Raw genomic sequence first — 22930 nt, forward strand, 5'->3', positions numbered from 1 at the left:
ACAGGACTCTAAGAAACTCAAGTAGTCTAAATTTGATCCTGCCTTTCTGGGTTTTCATAAAGGTATAATTATGAAAGTTGGAGGATAGAGCATAGTTTAAGAGTTTATTAGCTTGGTTTTTAATTTTTAACTCTTAAATGTTAAGACATATGATGTAGGCCTCCATTTGTGCTTATTCTAGGCACTCCAAACTTAAGGGGTGAATCTTCATTTAATATTCTCTGCTTGTGTGGGGCTACGAATTAGTGCAGCCACTCTGGAAAGCAGTGTGGAGACTCCTTAGAAAACTTGGAATGGAACCACCATTTGACCCAGCTATCCCACTCCTTGGCCTATACCCAAAGGTCTTAAAATCAGCATACTACAGAGATACAGCCACATCAATGTTCATAGCTGCTCAATTCACAAGAGCCAGACTGTGGAACCAACCTAGATGTCCTTCAATTGATGAATAGATAAAGAAGATGTGGTGTATATATACAATGGAATATTACTCAGCCATAAAGAATATTAAAATTATGGCATTTGCAGGCAAATGGATGAAATTGGAGAATATCATGCTAAGTGAGATAAGCCAATCTCAAAAAAACCAAAGGACGAATTATCTTGCTGATAAGCGGATGATGACACATAATGGGGGGTGGGAGGGGGGCAAGAATGGAGGAAGGAGGGACTGTATAGAGGGAAAAGAGGGGTGGGAGGGGTAGGGGGAGGGAAAAAATAACAGAATGAATCAAACATCATTACCCTATGTAAATGTACGATTACACAAATGGTTTGCTGTTACTCCATGTACAAACAGAAACAATATGTATCCCATTTGTTGACAATAAAAATAAATTTTAAAAAATATTCTCTGCTTGTAGAGCTTTAGTAAACATGTTAGACCTTGTTCAATGCTTCTTATTTCTTAGCCCATTGTATTTTTGGTTTTTTGTGATTATCTTGAATAAGTTCTTCAAGTCTATATTCTATTGTCCTTTTGCTTCTCAAAGTCTGTGGGCTAATAGCATCAACATTGCAGGATCATTTAGAAGAGCAGAACTGGACCCTCAACCTACCAACTACATTCTGCATTTTAGCAAGCTCCCCAAGTAATTTCTATGCGTGTTAAAATTTGAGAAACACTACTGCAGTCCACTGATTTTTTCTTCAGCTGATGCTTAATCTGCTATCTAACAAATTGAGTGCATTTTTATTGTAGTAATTATATTGTTCACTTCTAAAGATTCAAGTTGATTGTTTTTCAGATCTGCCTGTTTTTATAATTTTGTATTTTCTTTTTTATCATTAGTTTTTGTTGTTGTTGTTGTTTGTTTGTTTGTTTTATGGTGCTGGGGATTGAACTCAGGGCCTTGTGTATGCAAGGTAAGCACTCTACCAGCTGAACTACATCCCCAGACCTGTTTGTTTGTTTGATTTACCCCAGCCCTGGTAAATCCTGGATTTACCCCAGGATTACTTAGTCACTGGGACATATCTCCAGCCCTTTTTTAAAAAAATATATTTTTAGTTGTCAGTGGACCTTTATTTTATTTACTTATTTATACACAGTCTGAAAATGGCACCCAGGGTCTCACACAAGCCAGGCAGGCGCTCTATCACAGAGCCACAACCCCAGCCCTCTCCAACCCCCCTTTTTTTTTTTAAATTTTGAGACAGTGTCTTGCTGAGTTGCTTAGAGCCTAAGTTGCCCAGTCTGGCCTCGAACTTGTGATCCTCCTATCTCAACCTTCTGAGCCCCTGGGACTACAGGCATGTGCCACTATGCCTGGATTTTCTTTAGTTTTCGTCTTTCATTTCTTTACACCTTTCACATTGGGCTACTTTATACTATGACTGATCATTCTTGTTTTGTTTTGTTTTCCAGTAGTGGAGATTGAATCACAGGCCCTCAACCACTTGAGCCACACCCTTAGCCCTTTTAATTTTATTTTGAGACAGTGTCACACACTAAGTTGCTAAGGCTGCCCTCGAACTTACAATCTTCCTGCTTCAGCCTCCTGGGTCAATGAGGTTGCAGGTGTCCACACTATGCCCAGATGTGTCTGATCATTCCAGAATCTGTTATTTTTAATTTGACTTTTTTCCACGAGACTGATTTCTTACTTATTTTAGAGATTTTTGGGTAAAATCTCAGAAGGTATTTTTCTCTGGACAATATTTGCATTTGCTTTTAACAGAGCCTAAATGGTTCTAATTACCTAAATCTACATTGTGCATACTTGTAATAAACGTGCCAAATAGCTGACCCTCTACTTGAGAAAACAGCTCAAATAAGAACTGTTTCTGCTGGGCACAGTGGCACATGCCTACAATCCCAGTCACTTGGGAGGCTGAGATAGGAGGATTGCAAATTCAAAGCCAGCCTCAGCAACTTAGTGAGGCCCTAAGCAAATTAGTGAGACCCTGTCTCAAAATAAAATATAAAAGGGCTGGGAATGTGACTCAGTGGTTACAGTGGTTAAGTGCCCCTGAGTTAAATCTGTGGTACAAAAAATCAAAAAACAAGACAAAAAAAAAAGAACTTTTTCTACCCTTAATGATCCTAGTAGGAATGACAGTTGGTAAATAATCTATGATAAATTCTGTGATAAGAGCAAGTTCAGCATCTGATGGAAAAGATGTGTCTAAAGGGGGACAGTGTGGTAGGGACATAGGACAGATGAGGTGGACACCTGAGGAATTCTTAGGAAGTAGGTTTATTTAAGTTGTAGCAGTTCAGAGGGGCTAATGCCTAAAAATCTCTGGCCCCCAGGTCTGCAAACTTTTTTAGATTTATACTAAACACCCAGTGGGCGGTTACATAGCAGTTACTCTTAGCCTCATATTTTATGTCAGACAGAAGTTTCACAGGTTTTTACCCAAGAAAAACAAATAGTAACTTTTGCACAGCAACAAGCTTGATTAGAGACCTAGATTTTACAAGAAAGAGAAACCTGGCCTTTACAGCAAAAAGGAAGCCTCAAACCACAATGAGTTCTCTGCAGAAATCCTTTGTAAAAGGATTAGATTCTTTGTAAAAATCTTTCTGTCAAGAAGAGAAGCTTAATTATGGTAGGGGTCCTTAGAGAAGCTTAATTATGGTGGGGATCTCTTCGATGGGGTTACCTGGTGGCTTCATCAGAAGAAACTGGAGGAGAGAGGGCCAACTATAGGAGAGATCCAGGATATAGCATTATTCAGATTATGTCAATAACCAGAGGAAGGAATGAAAAATAAACCTCACTTCCTACTTTATAAATTCATTGATCAAATATGAATTGGATGCCTAAAATGTGCCACATAGCCTAGGTTTTGGAGGTATGATTGTGAACAAAATAGAAATATGTATAAGAAACATATTCTTGCAATTATACTCAGTAATTCTGTTTCTAGGTATTTATCCTACAAATAAGGGATAACCAGGTAACATATGAAGTGACTTATGTGCAAGAATATTCATAGCTGGGGATATAGCTCAGTTGGTAGAGTGCTTCCCTAGCATGCACAATGCCCTGTGTTCAATCCCCAGCACCACCAAAAAAAAAAAAAAAAAAAAAAAAAAAAAAAAGAATATTCATAGTAGCAGTTCTTATAATAGTAAAAAGTTATAAATATTCTAATTGACCATCAAAAGATTAAACTATGAACAATGGTACATTAATTATTCAGCAATTTAAAAGAATAAAGAAGCTGTATACATATTGCTATTGGAATATATTCAAAATATACTAAGTGAAAAGAGAATTTAGGGTGTAGCTTAGTGGTTAAGCACATGCTTAGCATTTGTTGTGAGGCCCCTGGTTTAATTTTGAGTGTGTGCTCCCCCATATATGTGTGTGTATGTGTGTGTGTATAAATAAAATAGTGTATAAAATATACTATGTTTATAAAATACACACACACACACATGCACACACAACTAAATGAGAAGAAACACAAAAAGTACCAAACTGTACAATATGCTACTATTTTTGATGCAAGAAAAGGAAAAGTATATATACATATTCATGAATGTATAGGATTACTAAAAGCTGTTACCTACAAGGAGGAGGAGTAGTTGACTGAGGGACAGGATATGAGAAAGGTTTGGAGTCAGGATGTAGCTCAGTGGTAGATCACTTGTTTAGCATGTACAAAACTACGGGTTCAATCCCTAGCACTGTAGGGAAAAAGAAATTACATACTTTCTGTATGATTTCAGATTTCTTTTCTCCATTTTTGTTATAGCCGCTCAAATTGACTAAGACATATAGTACTATACATCATAGTACTGGTTTGGTAGTGGGGATTGAAATAAGAATAATACATGCCTCAAACCTTGCACATACTGAACATATGCTGTACCACTGAGGTATCATCCAAGCAATAATTGTACTTCTTAAATGATGTTTAGGTTTTTTTTTTTAATTTATTTATTTGGTGCTGAGGATGGAACCCAGTGCCTCACACATGCAAGGCAAGTGCTTTACCACTGAGTCACATCCTCAGCCCCTAGCTTTGTTTTTTAATGAAGATACTAGTCCAAATTTTCTAAACTTTTTATATTGGTTTACTGGTCAAATTAACTAACCTAACTTCTGCATAGTTTAAAATTTTGAAAATATTATGTTGATTATTAAATAATATTGAATTGAATCCTAATTCTAATGTCTTTTTTTTAAAAAAAAATCCATCAGTATTTTAGAGTTATGTCATGAAAAATCTTCAGGAAATTTGAAACTTTGGTCTGATTGATTTAACTCATAATCATTTACACTTAGATTGTTTCTTAGAATATTGAATCATTGAATACTAAGCATACTTTTAAATATGTGTACTCTAGTTAGGAGTTATATCTTTAGGTCAAGTTAATAAGTGTTTCTTAAATGCCAGTTTAAGGTGAAGAGGGATGTGTATAGCTATTTAAAAGTCCTGTTATATTCATGAGCTTTGTTGGCTTTCTAAAAATGTTTGTGTATGTGATAGTTCTCAATGATCTACCTCCCACCTTTCTTGGGGAAACAGCTCTTCTTAAACTTTTGGTCTATTTATTTTTTATCTTTGGATCATCACTTTTATTATAAGATTTCTGAGAAATAGAAACTTATTAATAAGAACCTCTGCTATACTGAAAACATGGGAGAAAGGGCAGAGAAGAACAGGACTAGGGGAAATGTCCCAGGAAAAAGTCTCTGATATCTTTTCCAGGTGGGGGCAGAGGAACCCACTTGTCTCCAGGTTGCAAAGAAGGCCATGGCAGGTTGCACTTCTCCCTGTACAGCTGTTCTGCATAAGATAGATATTGTGTGATATTGTATGTCTACTTGACTTTGCCTATTTCTCAGCTGTCCACTTTCATTGGAGCCAGTTTGTTTCTGAGTCCAGGGTGTGTCTGCCCTCCTTCTACTGGAGTCACTTTGTTTTTTGTTTTGTTTTGTTTTGTTTTATTTTTGTTTTTCCCCGTATTTTTTATTGGTGTATTACAATTGTACATACTAATGGGATTTGTTCCATATTCGTACATGCACTCAATACACAATACAGCAATATAATTTGGCCAATATCACTGCCTAGCACTTCCCTCCTCCCTCTTCACCTCTCACCTTTGGTATATTTCCTCTGCTCTCAGACAAAACTTTGTTTTTGATCCATATGGGTTGGCATACAGCAAAACATCCATAGGATACTAGCAAAAGTCTCCTCATCACCCAACTTCAGCTCTTGCTTTTGTCACTGGTACAGTCTTTGGTCCCACCATGGAGTTACTTTGTGGAGACAGAGCTTTCTTCTATTGACACATCCTGAGAGTACTTGCTGCTCTCTGCCTCCCACCCACTGCTGCTCCACTGACCAGGCTCTGGACGGAAGGGCTGAAAAGACATGCTGAGGGGAAGGAGGCTATGGTAGTGAGTGTGCTTGCCTGCAGGCTGTGAGGGAATGTCAGGCAGTCTGGCTCTTTTGTTGCCCTAGGCAGCTGATGATCATGGAGCAAAGGGGAGGAGTGATGAGCAGACTCACTGGCACTCTTCTTTGGGTGAAGGGTGAAGCTGGAAGGAACTAAGGAGGATGGGAAATGCCAAACCTCTGGCTTAAGTTGGCACTGTTCAGTCTGCCCTCTGGTTTTTCTGGTGCTAGAGCATCAGTTGTATCACCATTACTGCATCAAATTTTCTGATTGTCACAAATACCAGGTATCATACAGGCCATAACCCGGGTCAAACATGCCCATTGTTATTGAGGGGTACATGTGTGTGGAAAGGTACTCACTTGAATGACTCAGTGAGTATTCCTCACTCTGGCCCAGTCACTGGTGCCCCATGTTTTGGTCTACTGTGGGCCTTTGTGTGGGGTCCATAATCAGTATTTGAGTGATGAAGCTTCTCACCTTGGCTGACATGTGGGAGAAGATGTACTTTGTATGCAAGACCTGCTTCCTCAGCTGCCCAAAGGTGATCCCATTAACTGGGAGACACCCTGTGACCATGAGGTACAGGAAGACACCCAGGCTTCAGACGTCTACCACAGGGCTGTCATATTCTTCCTACTGTTTGAGCTCTGGAGCCCAGCACACCAGAGTGCTACAGATCATGTCCCACTTTTGTCCAGTCATGAACCTGCAAACCAGACTGAAGTCTCAGAGCTTGATGTTACCTACAGCAACTTAAGTAAAATTTAGTGGGCTCTGTTTTTGTAAACTTAAATTATATGTTTTTTAAGCCCTCAGAATTCAGAAACTCTTGTACTGAATCTCCTTGTATTTCATGGCAGTATTCAACAGGAGAATATACTCCTTTTTACCTAGATATAAGTGAATAAATTCATTTTGTTAACCAAAACTACACCTAAATTTTTCTCTTTGAGAATAATTCATAATCAGTTATGTCAAATACTATCCAAAACAAATTGACTTCATATGTGGTGTCAATGCCTACAAAACTGTTGCAATAAAACTGAAATAGATAGCAGCTCAGTTCATAATAGTTAGATTGTGGAACCAACCTAGATGCCCTTCAACAGATGAATGGATAAAGAAACTCTGGTATATATACACAATGGAATACTATTCAGCCATAAAGAAGAACAATATTATGGAATTTGCAAATAAATGGATGGTATTGGAGAATATCATGCTAAGTGAAATAAGCCAAGCCCCCAAAACCAAAGGCCGAATGCATTCCCTGATAAGTGGAGAATGATATATAATGGGGGTGGGGAATGAGAGAATAATGGGGGAACTTTAGAATATGTAGAAGGAAATGAGAGGGAGGGGGGTATGAAAAATTGTGGAATGGGATAGACATCATTACCCTATGTACATGTATGATTACACAAATGGTATGAATCTACATTGTGTACAAACATAGAAACAAAATTACGTACCCCATTTGTGTACAATGAATCAAAACACCATCTGTAAAAAATTAAAAGCTAAAAATAATAATAATAATAAATTTTAAAAAATGAAATAATGCCAATTCCAGTCTTACAGGTGCTAATGAAGGGCACTGGTTGGCAGGTCCAGAAATCTAGTAAATGTTTGAAGATGCCCAGGAGAAAAATCTCACCCAAATTCTTACTACAGGAAAAACCTAGTGGAGAGTTTCTTGGGTTTGGTTCCCTAGCCTTGGTATAGCAAGTTATAGAGCCTTTTAAAAGTCTAATGTTAGGATTTTTATGAAAACTTTCAGATAGAAATTAATCCTGTGGACTTAGTAATTATTCAATATTTTATGGCTGTGTATTTGCAAGCAAATTTGAGGAGGTCTGAAGGGTTAACACTCTTGCTATACCTAGGTAAATAACCAGATCAAACCTAATAAAACCTGCCTGTTTGTAATCAAAATAATTTTAACAGGTTACTTATGATCATAAGGAAGAGACTGTTAAACATCATCAAAGATTTAGAAATAGATAAAAAGAATTACTGGATGCCCTCTTAGTGGAGAACTAAGTACTACCTAATGAATCCTTTGTATATATCTGAAGGGATATGTACCTTTGATTATCTTTCTGTTGAGTGGTGTTATGGTTTGGATATTAAGGGTACCCACAAAGACTCATCTGTTGAAGTCTTGGACCCCAGCATAAAAATGTTCAGAGGTGGAACTGTTGGAAGAAAACTGGATCATGGATTAATCCTTGGATGGACTAATAATTTGATGGCATTATTGAAAGGTGGTAGAAAAAATAGAAGTTGGGGCCTAAGGTGGAGGAATTAGGTCACTGGAGGTGTGCTCTGAAAGGAATTTTCTTGTCCCCAATCCATCCTCCCTCCCTTTCTCTCTCTGCTTCTTGGCTACCACAAGGTGAACAGCTTTTCTCCACCACATTCTTCCACCATGACATTCTGTCTCACCTCAGGCCCAAAGCAGTGGAAGCAGCTGACTATGTATTGAAACCTTTGTAACTGTGAGCCAGAATAATCCTTTTCCTCTTTTAAGTTTTTTTTTTTTTCAGGTATTTTGTCGCAGTGATGAAAAGCTGACTAACATATTAGTTAGATTTGCATTTCTACAATGAAATACCTGAGGCAATTAACTTTACAAAACAAAAAGCTTTTAGTTCAGTTTTAAAGGTTCAAAGTCTAAACAGCATACCACAATAAAGCAAGGGCTGCTGCTTAACTGCACCACTTTATGGTATGGGTGGCAGTGACTGGGAGTGTCAAAGCAAAAAGCTCATCTCCAACCAAAGCAGAGAGCTGTTGGGTCAGGGTCCCACAATCCCTTTCCAGGGCACATCCCCAGTGGTCTAAGGACCTTCTACTAGGTCTCACATCTTAAAGGTCCACAGCATCTCCCAATACAGTTACCCTAGGGACCAAACCTTTATATATGGACTTTTGGGCAACACTCATCCAAACCATAGCAACTAAACTGTTTCACAACTCTCTCTAAGGGTAGAAGTTAAATTGTAGAAAACTGCAAGTAATACAAATAAACTATAACCTACAGTTTATTTCTTCTTTGTAGAAAAGATGGACACATCAGATTTTATTGCCTTTTCATGTTATCAACCAGTTTCTTATCAGTTAGCAAATACGGATTTGCTATATGTCTACTTTTCAACGTTCTTTTATGTACCAGGGATTGAACTCTATGGTGCTTAACCACTGAGCCACATCCCCAGTTCCTTTGTTTTCTTTTTCTTTTTTTTTTTTTTTTTTTTTTTTTGTTGTTGTTTGTTTTGTTTTTGAGACAGGGTCTTACCAAGTTGGTCAAGGCCTGGCTACTGACCTTGACTTGTGATCCTCCTGCCTCAGACTTCCGAGTTGCTGCTATTACAGGTATGTGCTGTAAGGGATCCCACGAAAACCATGCTGGACACGGGAAATCACATAAGGGAGTTTATTAGGCAAACAGTGTCTCCCTACAGGGTAAGAGAAAATGAGAGGAAAAGAAAGGGAAAGAGAAAGGGCGCACACTAGAGAGTGGAAAGCTAGGAGGAGAAAGAAAGTGAGTAGGGGAGAGAAAAGCAAGATTAAAGATGACGGTGATGCTATCTTTTAGAATCCCGCCAGGCTAACAGGGGACCAATAATGGAGAAGGATACTTGCAAGCTGACTGATGAACCAATAGCTAACTAGGATGTTCACAGACTGACAGTAGTTGGGAGGTAGGGAAGCAGCTTTCAGACTGACAAACTAGGTTGTGATGCAATGGAAAGGGTGGGGGAGCAGCTTTGTATTACATGTGCCACCATGCTGGCTGCTCTTCAATTTTTATAACAGTTTTAATGAGTTAAAATCTGTCATGTTGTGGTTTGGATGTGAGGTGTCCCCCAAAAGCTCACTGAGACAATGCAAGAAGGTTCAGAGGAGAAATGATTGGGTTGTGAGAGTCTTAACCCAATAAGTGAATTAATCCTCATAGGGATTAACTGAGTGGTAATGGAAGTGGTAGGGTATGGCTTGAGGTGGGAATTGGGGGCATGGCTATGGGGTATATATTTGTATCTGGCAGGTGGAGAACTCTGTTTCCTGATCACTATGGGAGCCCCTTCCCTCCACCACACTCTTCCGCCATGATGTTCTGCCTCACCTGGAGCCCTGAAGAATGGAGATAGCCTTCTATGGACTAAGACCTCTGAAACTGTGAGCCCTCAAATAAATTTTTCCTCTTCTACAATTGTTATGGTTGGATCTTTTAGTTGCAGCAGTGAAAATGCTAACTCAAACACATGTTAAAAAATAAACCAAAAACACTGTTGCCTGTGGAATTTAGTTTTTAATCTCCAAAGATCTCTTCTGTTTAATAATGAGTAATGTATTAAAATTGATGACTAATTCTAGAAGCCATATCAATGACATTTTTTCCCCTTTCTTTTCCATTTCCTGCATTGCTTACAAGTTGTTTATTTTGCATTTCAAGTTTGATGGGAACTTCTCTTTTTTTAATTTTTATTGTAAACAAATGGGATACATGTTGTTTCTGTTTGTACATGAAGTAGAACTTCTCTTTTGAGACTCACTGTATCTTTCTTTTTCTGTATCCCTAAATTTCTATCTCAATCCTAGCCAGTTAAAGTCTATACGTGATGGTCAATTTAATATTATAAATATGCTACAGACAGGTCTAATTCTATTGTGGGATCAAAGAAGCAGAGAAAGCCAGACTATAGAGCAAGAAAAATGAAATGTGAGAGTAAGAAATGTTCAGAGTAAGAACATGTATTTCATGGATTCCTTGAGTATTCTAGTTATAGTCCCTTCCTGTAAATTATTTCAATCCTGCACTTCAGATCCATGAGACATCTCAGTGTATTCAAAATATTTTTGTCTTCTTTGCTTAAAGTAGCTTAATTTGATGTGACTCAAAAGTTATAATTGATATAAAATTATATAATTGCTTAATACTAAACAGCATACTTTAGTATTTTAATATGGCCTTGGAGTACATTTATATCATTTCTATAAGCTTTGTGTTTTAAATTGGTAGGTAAAATTTTGGATCTGCATATTGTAAATTCAAATCTGCATTTGAAATGCATATGCTCTATTTAGCTTGCAATTTCTATGTAATCAATTAAGAAATCTCTAAATCTTACCAATCTTGTGTCATTAAAATACAATTTCAATATTGGCATTAAAAAAAAGCCATTTAAACATTTTAAAAATTTTATTTTTGTGGTATAATAAATATTGGGTCTTTGACCAGTTTCTGGCATAGAATCAAATCACATACAGGGTCTGTAGCATATAGAGGGTCTGAAATCTGATTTTATGAAACCTGTGAGAATAAACTTAAAATCATTTTACCAAACTTTGGGAAAAAATCTTCAAAATTTCGAAGAGGATATTTATATTTCCAAAAGTTTGGGAAAACTGATACTTTGATAAAAGTATCATTTGTAATTCAAAATGAGCCTTTTTCAACCACACCTGCATTTATGCTAATAAGGTGATTTAGGGTGGACCCCTCAAGAGGGAGTTGATCACCAGAAAGGTCATTTAGATTGTGATGAAATGGGCTGAAGTGTGAATAGGACCCTCTGCCTCCAAATTCCCAAGCTGAGAAGCTAAAACTGTAACTCCCAGTGTGAAGGAATTTGAAGACAGTCTTTAGGGAGTTAATTAAGGTCATAGGTAGGGCCTTAATCTTATAGAACTGATGACTTTATAAGGAGAGGAAAAGATACTAGACATCCCCCTAACCCAACCCTTGGTATAAGCACAGAGAAGATGTGAAGATACAGCAAGAAGGTGGCAGTCTACAAGCCAGGAAGAGAGGATTCACCAGAAAACAACCTAAGGGCACCTTGATCTTGAACTTCTAGCCTCCAGAACTGAGAAAATAAGTTTCTATTTACACCATCCAGTTTGCAGGGATTTTGTTTTGTTTGTTTTGTTTAGGGTAGAACTTTTAGCTTGTCCTCTGGGGTCAAAAGGGGAACTAGAGATTGAACTCTATTAAAAACTCTTGGATGAGATTCAGAGAACTTCCAGGTTAGAGAACACACAGAGGTGCTGGGAATCTGTTGTGCTGGGGGAAGCTCCATACAGTGCCCCTGCCCCCATACCTTGCCCTATGATCTCTTCCACTGGTTGTTCCTGAGTTGTATCCTTTGTAATATATAAATAGGTAAATGTAAATAAAGTGTTTTCCTGAGTTCTATGAGCCATTCTAGTAAATTATTAAACTTGAGGTGGGCTCATGGGAATACCTGAATTTGTAGTCATGTTGGACAAAGTAAGGGTCGCCTGGGGACTGAAGACTTAAGAGTGGTCTCTGAAGTGAAGGCAGTCTTGTGAGACTTGTAAGTTTGGGTGATTATCAGAATAGAACTGAAATACAGGATATACTGAAACAGAAGAAGTGAAGAATCAGAAGTAGTATTAGAAAGCATCTCAATTTAGTGTAACATATTTGCAATACATATTTTGAATTACAAAACATTAAATTCACAATCTTTGGTTCTTATATTTTCTGAGGTCTTTCATAATAATATAGTCTGATTTTAAAAATATAGTGGATAACGTTATGCAGTTTAAAATCAAAATGCGACCTGCTTCTCATCATAGTAAATATATAAAGTGTATATATTACATGAAGTAATAAAACTTCTGGAAAGATACACAAAGATACGCTATTTAGCACTGAACAGATAATTTTATTTAAGTTCCCTTTCAAATGCATGCACATGAATAAGATTGTATACAATAAGCAAAAAGGTTACCTAGAGAATAACAGAGTCATATAAAAATAATTTAGGGCAAGTTTTATTGATTTAAATAAGGCCAGGGAAACATGAGGTCGGTATTAAAATTAAAAGATTTTCAAGAAATTTCTCACAGTTGTATAAAGGGCAAATATGAGTATTATATTTTGACTATTGTGCAGAACTGAAAGCAAGTGCATTTCAAATTGTAGACTCTTTTAATACAATAATACCATTAAATCTACAAAGTCACCAGTAAATTATTTGATGTTATCCAGATCCTACAATATTTTCTCAATGTAAATTTTGTCATATTTGAATTCATAATCCCAATTTTTATGTCACTGGAAAATAATAAAATTCCAAGGCATTTCTGTTTCTTTAAGGCATCAAAATGACAAATATAATTTTCTTGGCTAATATAATTTAAGTACAGTGATACAAAAGGATCCACAGTACTGGGGGCTGAACTTGGGGCTTCACACATGCTAAGCAAGGCAAGTCAACCTACATCCCCAATCCTTTTAAAAAAACTTTTTTTTAAAATTTAAATCTTTAATTTAAATCACTTAGTTGCCCAGGCTGGCCTCAAACTTGTGATCCTCTTGCTTTAGCCTCCTAGGTAGCTTGGATTATAGGTGTGTACCACCACACACAGCTGACAACACATGATTTTAATAAAACCAAATCTATTTGAAAAAAGGGCAATCATAGAGTTGTTAAACAAAAGTGCAAACTAATATTAGAATCAATGGCATAGATTTATATAAGAATACTTATATTTATATAAGAATATTTTCACTGGACAAATTTTAAAGCACTTTTGCTTTTCTGAAGCATAAATAGTGGATCATATTATAATTATTCAATGATTAACCATGTTTCTATAGCAATCTCTTTTAATTTTTATACCTGCTAACATGCTCACGAGCTATAATAAGCCTTTGAATTTGTGCAGTACCTTCATAAATCTGTAAGAAAAATATAAAAGTAGGTTAAAACATTTTCTGTACATAAATATCTTGATTCATTGAACATTTCGGACAACAATAGAAGCTTAATTTTAATACTAAACTGAATCAAACTATACATAGGGTCTATAGCATAAAGACAGTCTGTAACCTGATTTTGTGAAACCTGCATGAATAGCTTAAAATCATTCTATCAAACTTTGGAAAAAAGTCTTCAAAACTTCAAAGAAGAGGATATTTATGTTTCGTACAGTTTGGGAAAACTAACATTAAAAATTTCTGAAATACCTATCTCCCATTTTTGCTCTCAGTTCACAGGAGCACTGGTAACCAAGTGAGGCGTTGTCCTCAGTAGAACTGAATGCAACTGAATCATTGAGAGATCAGGGATATGAATTTCAGCCCTTATCCTACTCTAACAAATCTTTTCTGAATTTTCTTATCCCATCACTTTCTATAATTTTCTATTCTTACTATTAAACCTGAAGTTTTTCTCTAGCTCCTTAGGGAACAGAGGTATTAAAAGAAATAAAGATGTTGGGAAGATTTGGTTTTGGTTACCTACATGTTCCCATTAGTAAGCACCCACTTCCATTCTAAGCTTCTAACCCTAGTTAGCCATTTGTTAGTTCCTTTTCTTAGATGATAGAGAAAAGTTAAATGATTGATAATAACATAATAATAATAAGCCTTAGGAAAAGGAGACTATTACCAGATAAACTTGTGATTTTGGATAAGGCAAAAATTCTGGTCCTCAGTGTTTTCAAGTTTAAATGGAGAGGCTGCACTCTGTCTAACATTTCATGTCTAGCATTCTAATTCCACTCAAGATTTCAAATGACTGGATTTGTCAAATAAATCCAGGGGGTGGGGCAGCAAGGGAAGGAATATTAAGGAGCATGGCTTGTAATTAAGCCATAAATGAAGAACATGTCCATTTTCATCTTATTTGCTAATTTACACCTAAGTTTTTCTAACCAATTTAATTTAGAAATCAAATATCACTGTCTTCTCATGTTGGCATCTGACTACAACTATGTTTTTAATGAATCTGAAATATCAGGCAAGACTCTATTTTAAATGGCATGCATACTTTTTGGGAGAGCAAAATGTGGTTACAATTAGTTAAGAAGTTAATACTCAAAGAACATTGATCCAGACATATAAACATGTCTGCACCATTTACTTTGTTAGCCTATTCCCTCTTACGACCTTTACTTAATAAAAAATAACATTCTCTTTTGTGCTGGTTGGTTCTAAAACAGTTCAGCCATCCATAATAGTGAATTTTTATATGACTAGTGGCATAAAATCTCTAATTAAAAATCTGTTATTTATGAAAATTCTATCCCCTAATAAACAACAAAAATCATTTTTAATCTTACCTGATAGATCTTGGCATCCCTCATTAGTTTTTCTACAGGATATTCTGTATTAAATCCATAGCCTCCAAAAATCTGCACAGCATCAGTGGCTAATTGATTTGCAATATCTCCAGCAAATGCCTTTGCGATAGAGGCGTAATAGGTATTACGGTGACCAGAATCAATCTCCCAAGCAGCTCTCTGGTAACTTAACCTAGCTAGTTCAACTTTCATTGCCATTTCTGCCAGTAAAAATGATACTCCTTGGTGCTAGAATTAAAAAGAAAGCAATTTAAAGATACCTCTTGACAAAATATAAAATTTTTTCTCCTATAACTTTTTATAAAAATTAATTTTAGACTTGCAGAAAAGCTGCACCCCCCTTCCTTTAATGTTAATGTATTATACAACTATATTACAATGATCAAGGACAGGACATTCATAATTGGTATGTCATTAGCTAAACTATAGACCTTACTCAAATTTGGTCAGGCTTTCCACTATCCTTTCTTGTCCATGATCACACACTGAATTTAACTATTTCGTCATAAGTTCTCACAGGTTGTTTGCTCAATTTTTGTCTTTCATGACCTTTGCCCTTTGGAAGAACACTGATTGATCATTTTTTGTAGACTGTCCCTCAATTTGGGTATGCTTTCTCATGACTGGTATGAGCTTATGCACAAACACCACAAATTATATGTATCCTCCTAGTGTCTTCTGGGATATTTTATTAGTAAAATTGCTACAGGTAGAAAAAATAACATGACAAGGTATGAGATACTGATAACATGCTTTGTATGCCCTGGAGATTCATAACCAGACAGACATAAAACAAATATTGTCAATAATAGATGGTAAGTGCTCTATGATTTATATTGTCAAGATTTGTTATAGGATAGAACATGGTTACCATATATTATGTGAAATTTTCAAATATATAGTATGATTAAAACTTTGGAAAAATACACTCATAGAAAAAAGACTAAAGAACAAAATATTCACTGCAATTATCTCTGGATGGTAGAATCATAGAGCAGTTTAATTACTTACTTTAACATATTGTTATAAAAATATTTTACAATAAAATAGGACATGAGCTTTTAAATAACATACATTAAAGAAGTCCTACAGGCATTCAGAAATAATAAAGAGGACTATAAACCTGTTCCTTTTGTAAGCAATATCAAACCAGATTTTAAAGACTTTGAGGTTATGAAAACCACATGTTATGACCTGAGTACATACTAACATAAACAAATCATCATTAAAAAAAATATATATGAACTGTTTAATTTCATATATTCACTATATGTGTAACAGAAACCTGGCTGCACTGCTTTGGAATTTAACAAGTTGCTTGAGATCACTCATAATTAGGTCTTACAGGAGGCATACGTATCCAGTATGAAAATAACTCCTGTGTGCAATAAGCAGGGTAATATCCACCCTTATTTCTACTTCTTTCAACTTTTTAAAAAACATTTTTGTTTTATTTTTGAATAAGTAGAATAGCCATCAATTCAAAGTCAAAAAGTGTAAGTGAATGTTGTTATTGTTTAGATCTTAAATGTCCCCACAAAGCTCTCCTACTGAAGGCCTGGTCCCCAGCTGATGTTGCATTGGGAGATGGTGGAAACTTTAGGAGGTGGGGCTTAGGTGGAGGAAGCTGGTCACTGGGGGCGAGCCCTTTAGTGTATATTGGGACCCCAGCCCCTTCCTCTCTCTCTTTGCTTCCTGGCTGCCAGGAAGAAATTGCTCTGCTACATGTTCCTGGCCATTATGTTCTGTCTTGCCACAGGTCTAAAGTGACAGAGTCTAGTGACCATGAACTGAAACCTCTGAAACCATGAATCAAAATAAGCCTTTCCTCTGAATAAGTTGATTATCTTAGGTATTTTGTCACGGCAACACAAAGCTAACACAGATATATTATGAAAATGTTTCTTTCCCTCCTTCGATCATATCTGCTCACTTCCCACCCCACTTAATTCCCCTTCTAAGAGTTAATTAGTGTTTAGGGTTTGTTTTTTTTTAATCCTCACAGATATTTTAAACACATGAAAGCAAACATGTCTATAATCTCCCACTTTTTTACACATATTCTAGCCCACTATGTTGACAGGATTTCATTCTGCTTTTCTTCTAAGTCTCAGAGAGTTTTCTGTATCAATGCATAAAGAATTCCTTATTTTTTTTTTTTCTTTTGCGGTGCTGGGGATCGAACCCAGGGCCTTATGCTTGCAAGGCAAGCACTCTACCGACTGAGCTCTCCCCAGCCCAAGAATTCCTTATTTTTTACAGTGACAAATAATCCATCCCTTCTATGGACAATAAATGTTTTTTTCTACACAATGCTGAAATGAAAGTTAAAAATCTTATGGGCTATAGCTGTGGATTACATTATGTGGGCCCAATGATAAGTACTTTTGATATATTGCCAAATGTGGTTCATAAAAGTTGCACCAAGAGTTATATTTCTATTGACAACAGGCGAGTGTTTATTTTACCACAGTTTTGGCAAGCTGATACATAACAGAAAGTTTCTCTAAGTTGCTCATATGCCTCAGGAGATTTTGATTTAAAATATCTGGTGTGGTCCCAGTGAGTCTCATTCAGTTGGTAAACCCAGTTCAGACTTCCTGTGGTATGTTCAGCCCATGACCACTTCTTTGCTTTTGGTTTGTTACTCTGCCTTGTAGTTCTTAGATTTAACTTGAATTTTATACTACCCTATGTTATTTCTGAATATTTGTTTTATAATAGTATCTTATCCCCAAAGTAGCATTAAAGGTTCCTGAAGGAAGAAACTGTTAAACCTCTTTTCTATTCCTTGGAATACCACATGTTAGGTAGGCCTAATATTTTTACATGTGATAAAGGAAAATAATAGTACCCACTCCATAGTAGTCTGTGGATTAAATGAATTGATACATGAAAAGCACTTAGAATAGTGCCTGAGAAGAAAAAGCATCCAGTTATTAGAATTCTAATACAGTAGGTGTTCAATTACTATTTGTTAAATGAAAAAGAAGTTAATAGTCAAAACATATCCTAAGGGATAAGTGTATATAGGTTTCTAAAAACAAAAAAATCCTTTCTCCTATGGAGCTTCCATTCCAGTGAGAGTATAAGAAGAAACACATGGGCTGAGGTTGTGGCTCAGTGGTAGAGAACTAGTCTAGCATGTGTGAAGCACTGGGTTTGATTCTTAGCACCACATATAAATAAATAAAGTAAAGGCATTGTGTCCATATACAACTAAAAAACATCTTTAAAAAAACTCTTAAAATAAAAGAAACACATATATGAGATAATGTTGGGAAGTAATAAGAGTGTGAAGAAAAAAGGGCAGGATTACTATATAGAGTGTTGGAGGTATTTTTGTACATAGAGTGAACAGAGGAGATCATTAGTGAAATAATGAGGAAGTGAATGAAATTTGAATGAAATGAAAGAACTATTCTTAAATATATTTAGGGGAAGAGTGACAGTAAAAAGACAATGTGGTTGATAGAAGATCACTGTAAGGACTTTAGAATTTAATCTGCATGTGATGAGAAGATACTGGCAGAATTTTGAGCATAAAAAATAGTTAAGGAAGAGGGAAGGAACAAACAGTGAATTTAGTTTTGAAATTCCTACCAGTGGAGAAGTTAAGGAGGCATCTGAAAATCCAAGCATGAAGCTCAGAGAAGAGATCAGGGCTACAGACATAATTTATAGTAACTGACACATATTTTGTCTTTAAAGCCATAGAATCACATAAGATCACACAGGGAAAGAGTTTTCATAGTTCCCACTTAACAGGTGAGGAAATTGAGGCTGAAGGAAGCTAATTAAATTGCTCAAGGTGTCAAAATCCTCCTTTGTTGAAGGAGTACTCAAATTTAGTCTTGACTTTCAGTACAGGTTCTTTTTATTAAGTCACACTGTTTTCCAAAGAGAAGACTAATACTGGCAGCGCTAAGTTTCATTATGCAGTATGGCAGAGTGAATTATTTTCCATTCTTCCTAACTGGGCTGCCACTGACCACCATTCATAGAGAAGAATGTAAAACAGAAAAAAAAAAAAAAAAAACAACAAAGAAAGGAAAAAGAAATGTAAATATTTTTTCTTGCTAAGTAAATCATATTTGAAATCAAGTTTTATAGCATTTCCCCCCTCATCCATTTTACTATCAAGAAATGGTCACTGTGGGGGAAAAGTTATTGCTAATTAGCAATAATCATCAATAGAATGGGAGTTCATTCTTAATAGATTCTTTCATACTATCCCAGACTACACTACACCAACCTCACCCAAAGTGTTTTTTTTTTTTCTTTTTTTTTTCAAAGTGTTTTTTGTTTGTTTTCTTTTTGGTGGTGCTGGGGATTGAACTCAGGGACACTCTACCACTGAGCAACATCCCCATTATTTTAAACTTTTTTTTTTTTTTTTTTTAATCTGGAGAAAGGTTCTCAACCAAGTTGCTTAGGGCCTCACTAAATTGCTGAAGCTGGCCTTGAACTTGAGATCCTTCTGCCTTAGTCCCTTGAGTTTCTGGGATTATAGGTATGCACCACCACACCCAGCTCAAATGGTTTTGATAGGATAAAAGAACATTCAATTATTGCCACTAAGGAATTTTTCTCTTCCTATAATCTGTAACTGTTTCTGGTTTTAATCATTGATAAGAAAAAAATACCATCTTCTACTTTTGGCAGCTATCAGGCAGTCACATCAGGTTAAGCAAAATGAAGATAAGAAGCAGACACAGCATTCACTTAAAGAGAAGTGATAACAACAATAAACATACCAGTGAACGAGAAAGTTCTGATTAGAGTACCATTCTAAACAGTCCCCTTAAAAAAAGAAAAAAAAAAAAAGAAAGAAAAAGAAAAAGCCAGCTGGGTATAGTAGCACACAGCTGTAATCCCAGTTACTCAGGAGGCTGAAGCAGAAGGATTGCAAATTCAAGGTCCGCCTCAGTCACTTACAGAAACGATGTCTCAAAATAAAAAAAATAATAAAATAAAATTTATAAAGGGCTGGGGATATTGCTCAGTGGTAAAGTGCCCCTGGGTTACATCCCCAGTACCAAAAACAAAAACAAAAATTAGAAAAATCCTAATCTTTCTGTTTGGAGTTAATAGACACAACCTACATATAAACCAGTTCCTTAGAAAAAGTAAGAGTCAGAGAAATTACAGAAATAAAATGAGGAATAATTAAGAACTATACCAAGGCTGGTTATGTTGGAATTAGAAAAAGGAAAAGCAGGTATAATAAAATATGATTTCTTTTTAGAAAGCAATTAATAGGCCCTATAGTGTTAACTTAATATTTCAGTGTCAAAGAAACAGAAAGAAGAATAAAGTAGATGGCAGAGAGGGTCATAAAGGAATCTAAATAATATGGACAGGGGCTGGGGAGATAGCTCAGTTGGTAGAGTGCTTGCCATGCAAGCACAAGGCCCTGGGTTCAATCCCCAGCACCACCAAAAAATTAAATAAATAAATAAAATAAAATAAATAATATGGACAGAAAAACAACAATATGAGTAGTATTAAACTATGTTTTATCACAAATTAGATTTAAGTGTTTTATATTACTTGGCTCCAAATTTCTGTACATTAACAGAGGAGTATGTTGTTTCCTAATACCTTACATGAAATGCCTAAACAATTAGTTAAGTGTGGATTTCAAAAATGAGGTGACTCTTCTTAATCATGATACTGTATACAGAGAACATAAACTGGCAGATTGGAGCTGCAAACAGCACACAGATCGCAGGTACCTGGTAAAAGGGTGACAGAGAATTATGATATTATATCACTATACTTATTAATTAAAAATGCAGACAGTATTTTGCAAAGTACTTAAGAAGGAAGCAAATCTTCAGTAGAAATAAATGATAAATCTCTAAGACTGTATTTTAAATTAAATAGTAAGCAAAGACTAGGAATTCCTCATATGACTTTTTCTATACTTATTAAGAATCTTCAGAACCTATAAGAAAGGGAACACAAAAGGAGAAGATTCCATACTGAGTTGAAGAAGAGTCAAAAGAGTTATCTTCAGATAATCTAGTAAGAAGAACAGAAAATGACAGATCTTAATTTGGCAGTGTTTATAGATATTATCTATTTATGAATAAGCTAAACTAATATTTAATGTAATGTACACATGTAGTTCTGGCAACATGAATGAGTCAATAAAAAACATTTGATTAAGAAAAAAAAAAAAAGAAAGAAAGAAAGAAAGAAAAAGAGCTGAAAGGAAAGAAAGAAATTTCTAAGGGACTCCAGAAAGGAATTTAAATCCATCAGAGAAAAGATGAGATAGAAGACTCAGATTTGGGTCCAATGGCCCAACAGGGGATGGAGTTTTAAAAACACACAAGAACAAAGGATTTGGATGTAAGCATGACAAAGATAAGGAGCTAAAACCAAGAGTCCCTGCTCATAAGAGCTTCTCTTTTCAAAAGGGAAATTAAAAGTCTCTGCTTATCCGGACAGAAAAGGTCACAAAGAAGCTTATCTCGCTGGGCATAATGGCACGTGCCTATGATCCCAGTGGCTCAAAAGGCTGAGGCAGGAGGATTGTGAGTTCAAAGTCACTCTTAGCAAAAGCAGGGCACTAAGCAACTCAGTGAGACCCTGTCTCTAAATAAAATACAAAATAGGGATGGAAATGTGGTTCAGTGGTTTAATGCCCAGTAACTCCCCTCAAAAAAAAAAAGAAGCTTATCTCCTGCCAGGACTAGGAGGCTGAAAAGAGAAGGGAAAAGAAGGGAAGATGAGAAATCTCTTAAAGTATAGATCAATGTATACACAGCTTCTGTTGTACAGAAGTCCCAAGTGGAAAAATTAATGTAAAATGACAGATTTTAGAATGGTAAATCTTTGTGGTGCCTGACAAAAATAGAAAAAAAGTACCAAAGTCAGTCTTAAGAATGCTTCAACAATGTACTTAGAAAAATAATAACTCCTGCAGATAAGTTTATAAGCAAAAATTAAAACAGGAGATAACTGGCCAGAATGAAGTTGCCTGATACAATAAACTAAAAGACTGGTGCTAAAAGATCCAGAGATAACAGAATAAAATCTGAAGTAGATTATGAATGAAGAATTTTTACATGATTATGGTGATAAAAGGAAAAGAGATACTATGTTAAAAAACCAGAATACCATAAAAGAAGTAGAAAACCAAATATATCTTATGAAAATGAAAATCTGTCATTAAAAAATGCAATAGGATCAGAAAATTGCAAAGATCTAAGAAAATCCTCTAGAATACAGAATAGAGAGATAAATTTAGGTTAAGAGATATAGAGAAGTACTAATCCAAATTTGGTCTGTCCATAGTGGTAGTCTACAACCTATTACTGGTTCATGGTACAGAAGGTGACAGCAAGCATTTAGAAACTTTTACAACAATTTAACATTTTGTGACATTTGTGAAAGTTGCCATTAACAAAATGAAGTACTTAGGTCAAACCCTAACGAAACAGAATTCAGAGGCCATAAAGGAAGGGTCCTCACACATGTTATGTCTATGACAGGACATGCATAAAGAATTCCTCAAAACTACAGAATTTCAGATAATCTGCTTGTTCAAGAATATTTGCCTATTAATGGCTGTCTCTACCAATGAGCTAATGTGAACCTCTGCAACAAGTCCCCAATGGTCTTTGCTTTAGAACAACTTATATGAACTTCTTTTGTCTTTAAGAGTTTCCTGTAGTCTCAACTCCCTCTGATGTGACTATGATCTGTACTAGCATGCATATTCATATTATAATTCCTTACTATTTTCAAATAAACTCTTTCTTTCAGAGTCAGCCTTTGTCACTCAATTTAGGTTGACTCATTGTTATATTTTATTAGATAATGGTCACAATTGATTGGAAATTAAAAACAAAATTGTTTTCACCAAAGATGGTTTGAGAGAATCACTAACATATAGTTATACAAATAGTAGGTTCACTG

The 22930-nt window shown here is 35.7% G+C and overlaps 1 protein-coding gene across 3 annotated transcripts in view; it reads right to left on the reverse strand.

Annotated features, from left to right (window-relative positions):
* Positions 1-12664: 12664 nt before the first annotated feature.
* The window catches only part of Acadm (acyl-CoA dehydrogenase medium chain), a 36951-nt gene continuing 26685 nt past the window's right edge, over positions 12665-22930 (reverse strand). For all 3 annotated transcript variants that reach the window (XM_047558184.1, XM_047558167.1, XM_047558177.1), the window contains 2 exons: positions 14978-15226; positions 12665-13592 (listed from right to left, as the gene is read on the reverse strand). In XM_047558184.1, the coding sequence (XP_047414140.1) occupies positions 13521-13592; positions 14978-15226 (321 nt within the window). In that variant the 3' untranslated portion in view covers positions 12665-13520. The remainder of the gene's footprint in view (positions 13593-14977; positions 15227-22930) is intronic.

The sequence above is a fragment of the Sciurus carolinensis genome, chromosome 1 (assembly GCF_902686445.1).
Source record: "Sciurus carolinensis chromosome 1, mSciCar1.2, whole genome shotgun sequence".
NCBI lineage: Eukaryota > Metazoa > Chordata > Mammalia > Rodentia > Sciuridae > Sciurus > Sciurus carolinensis.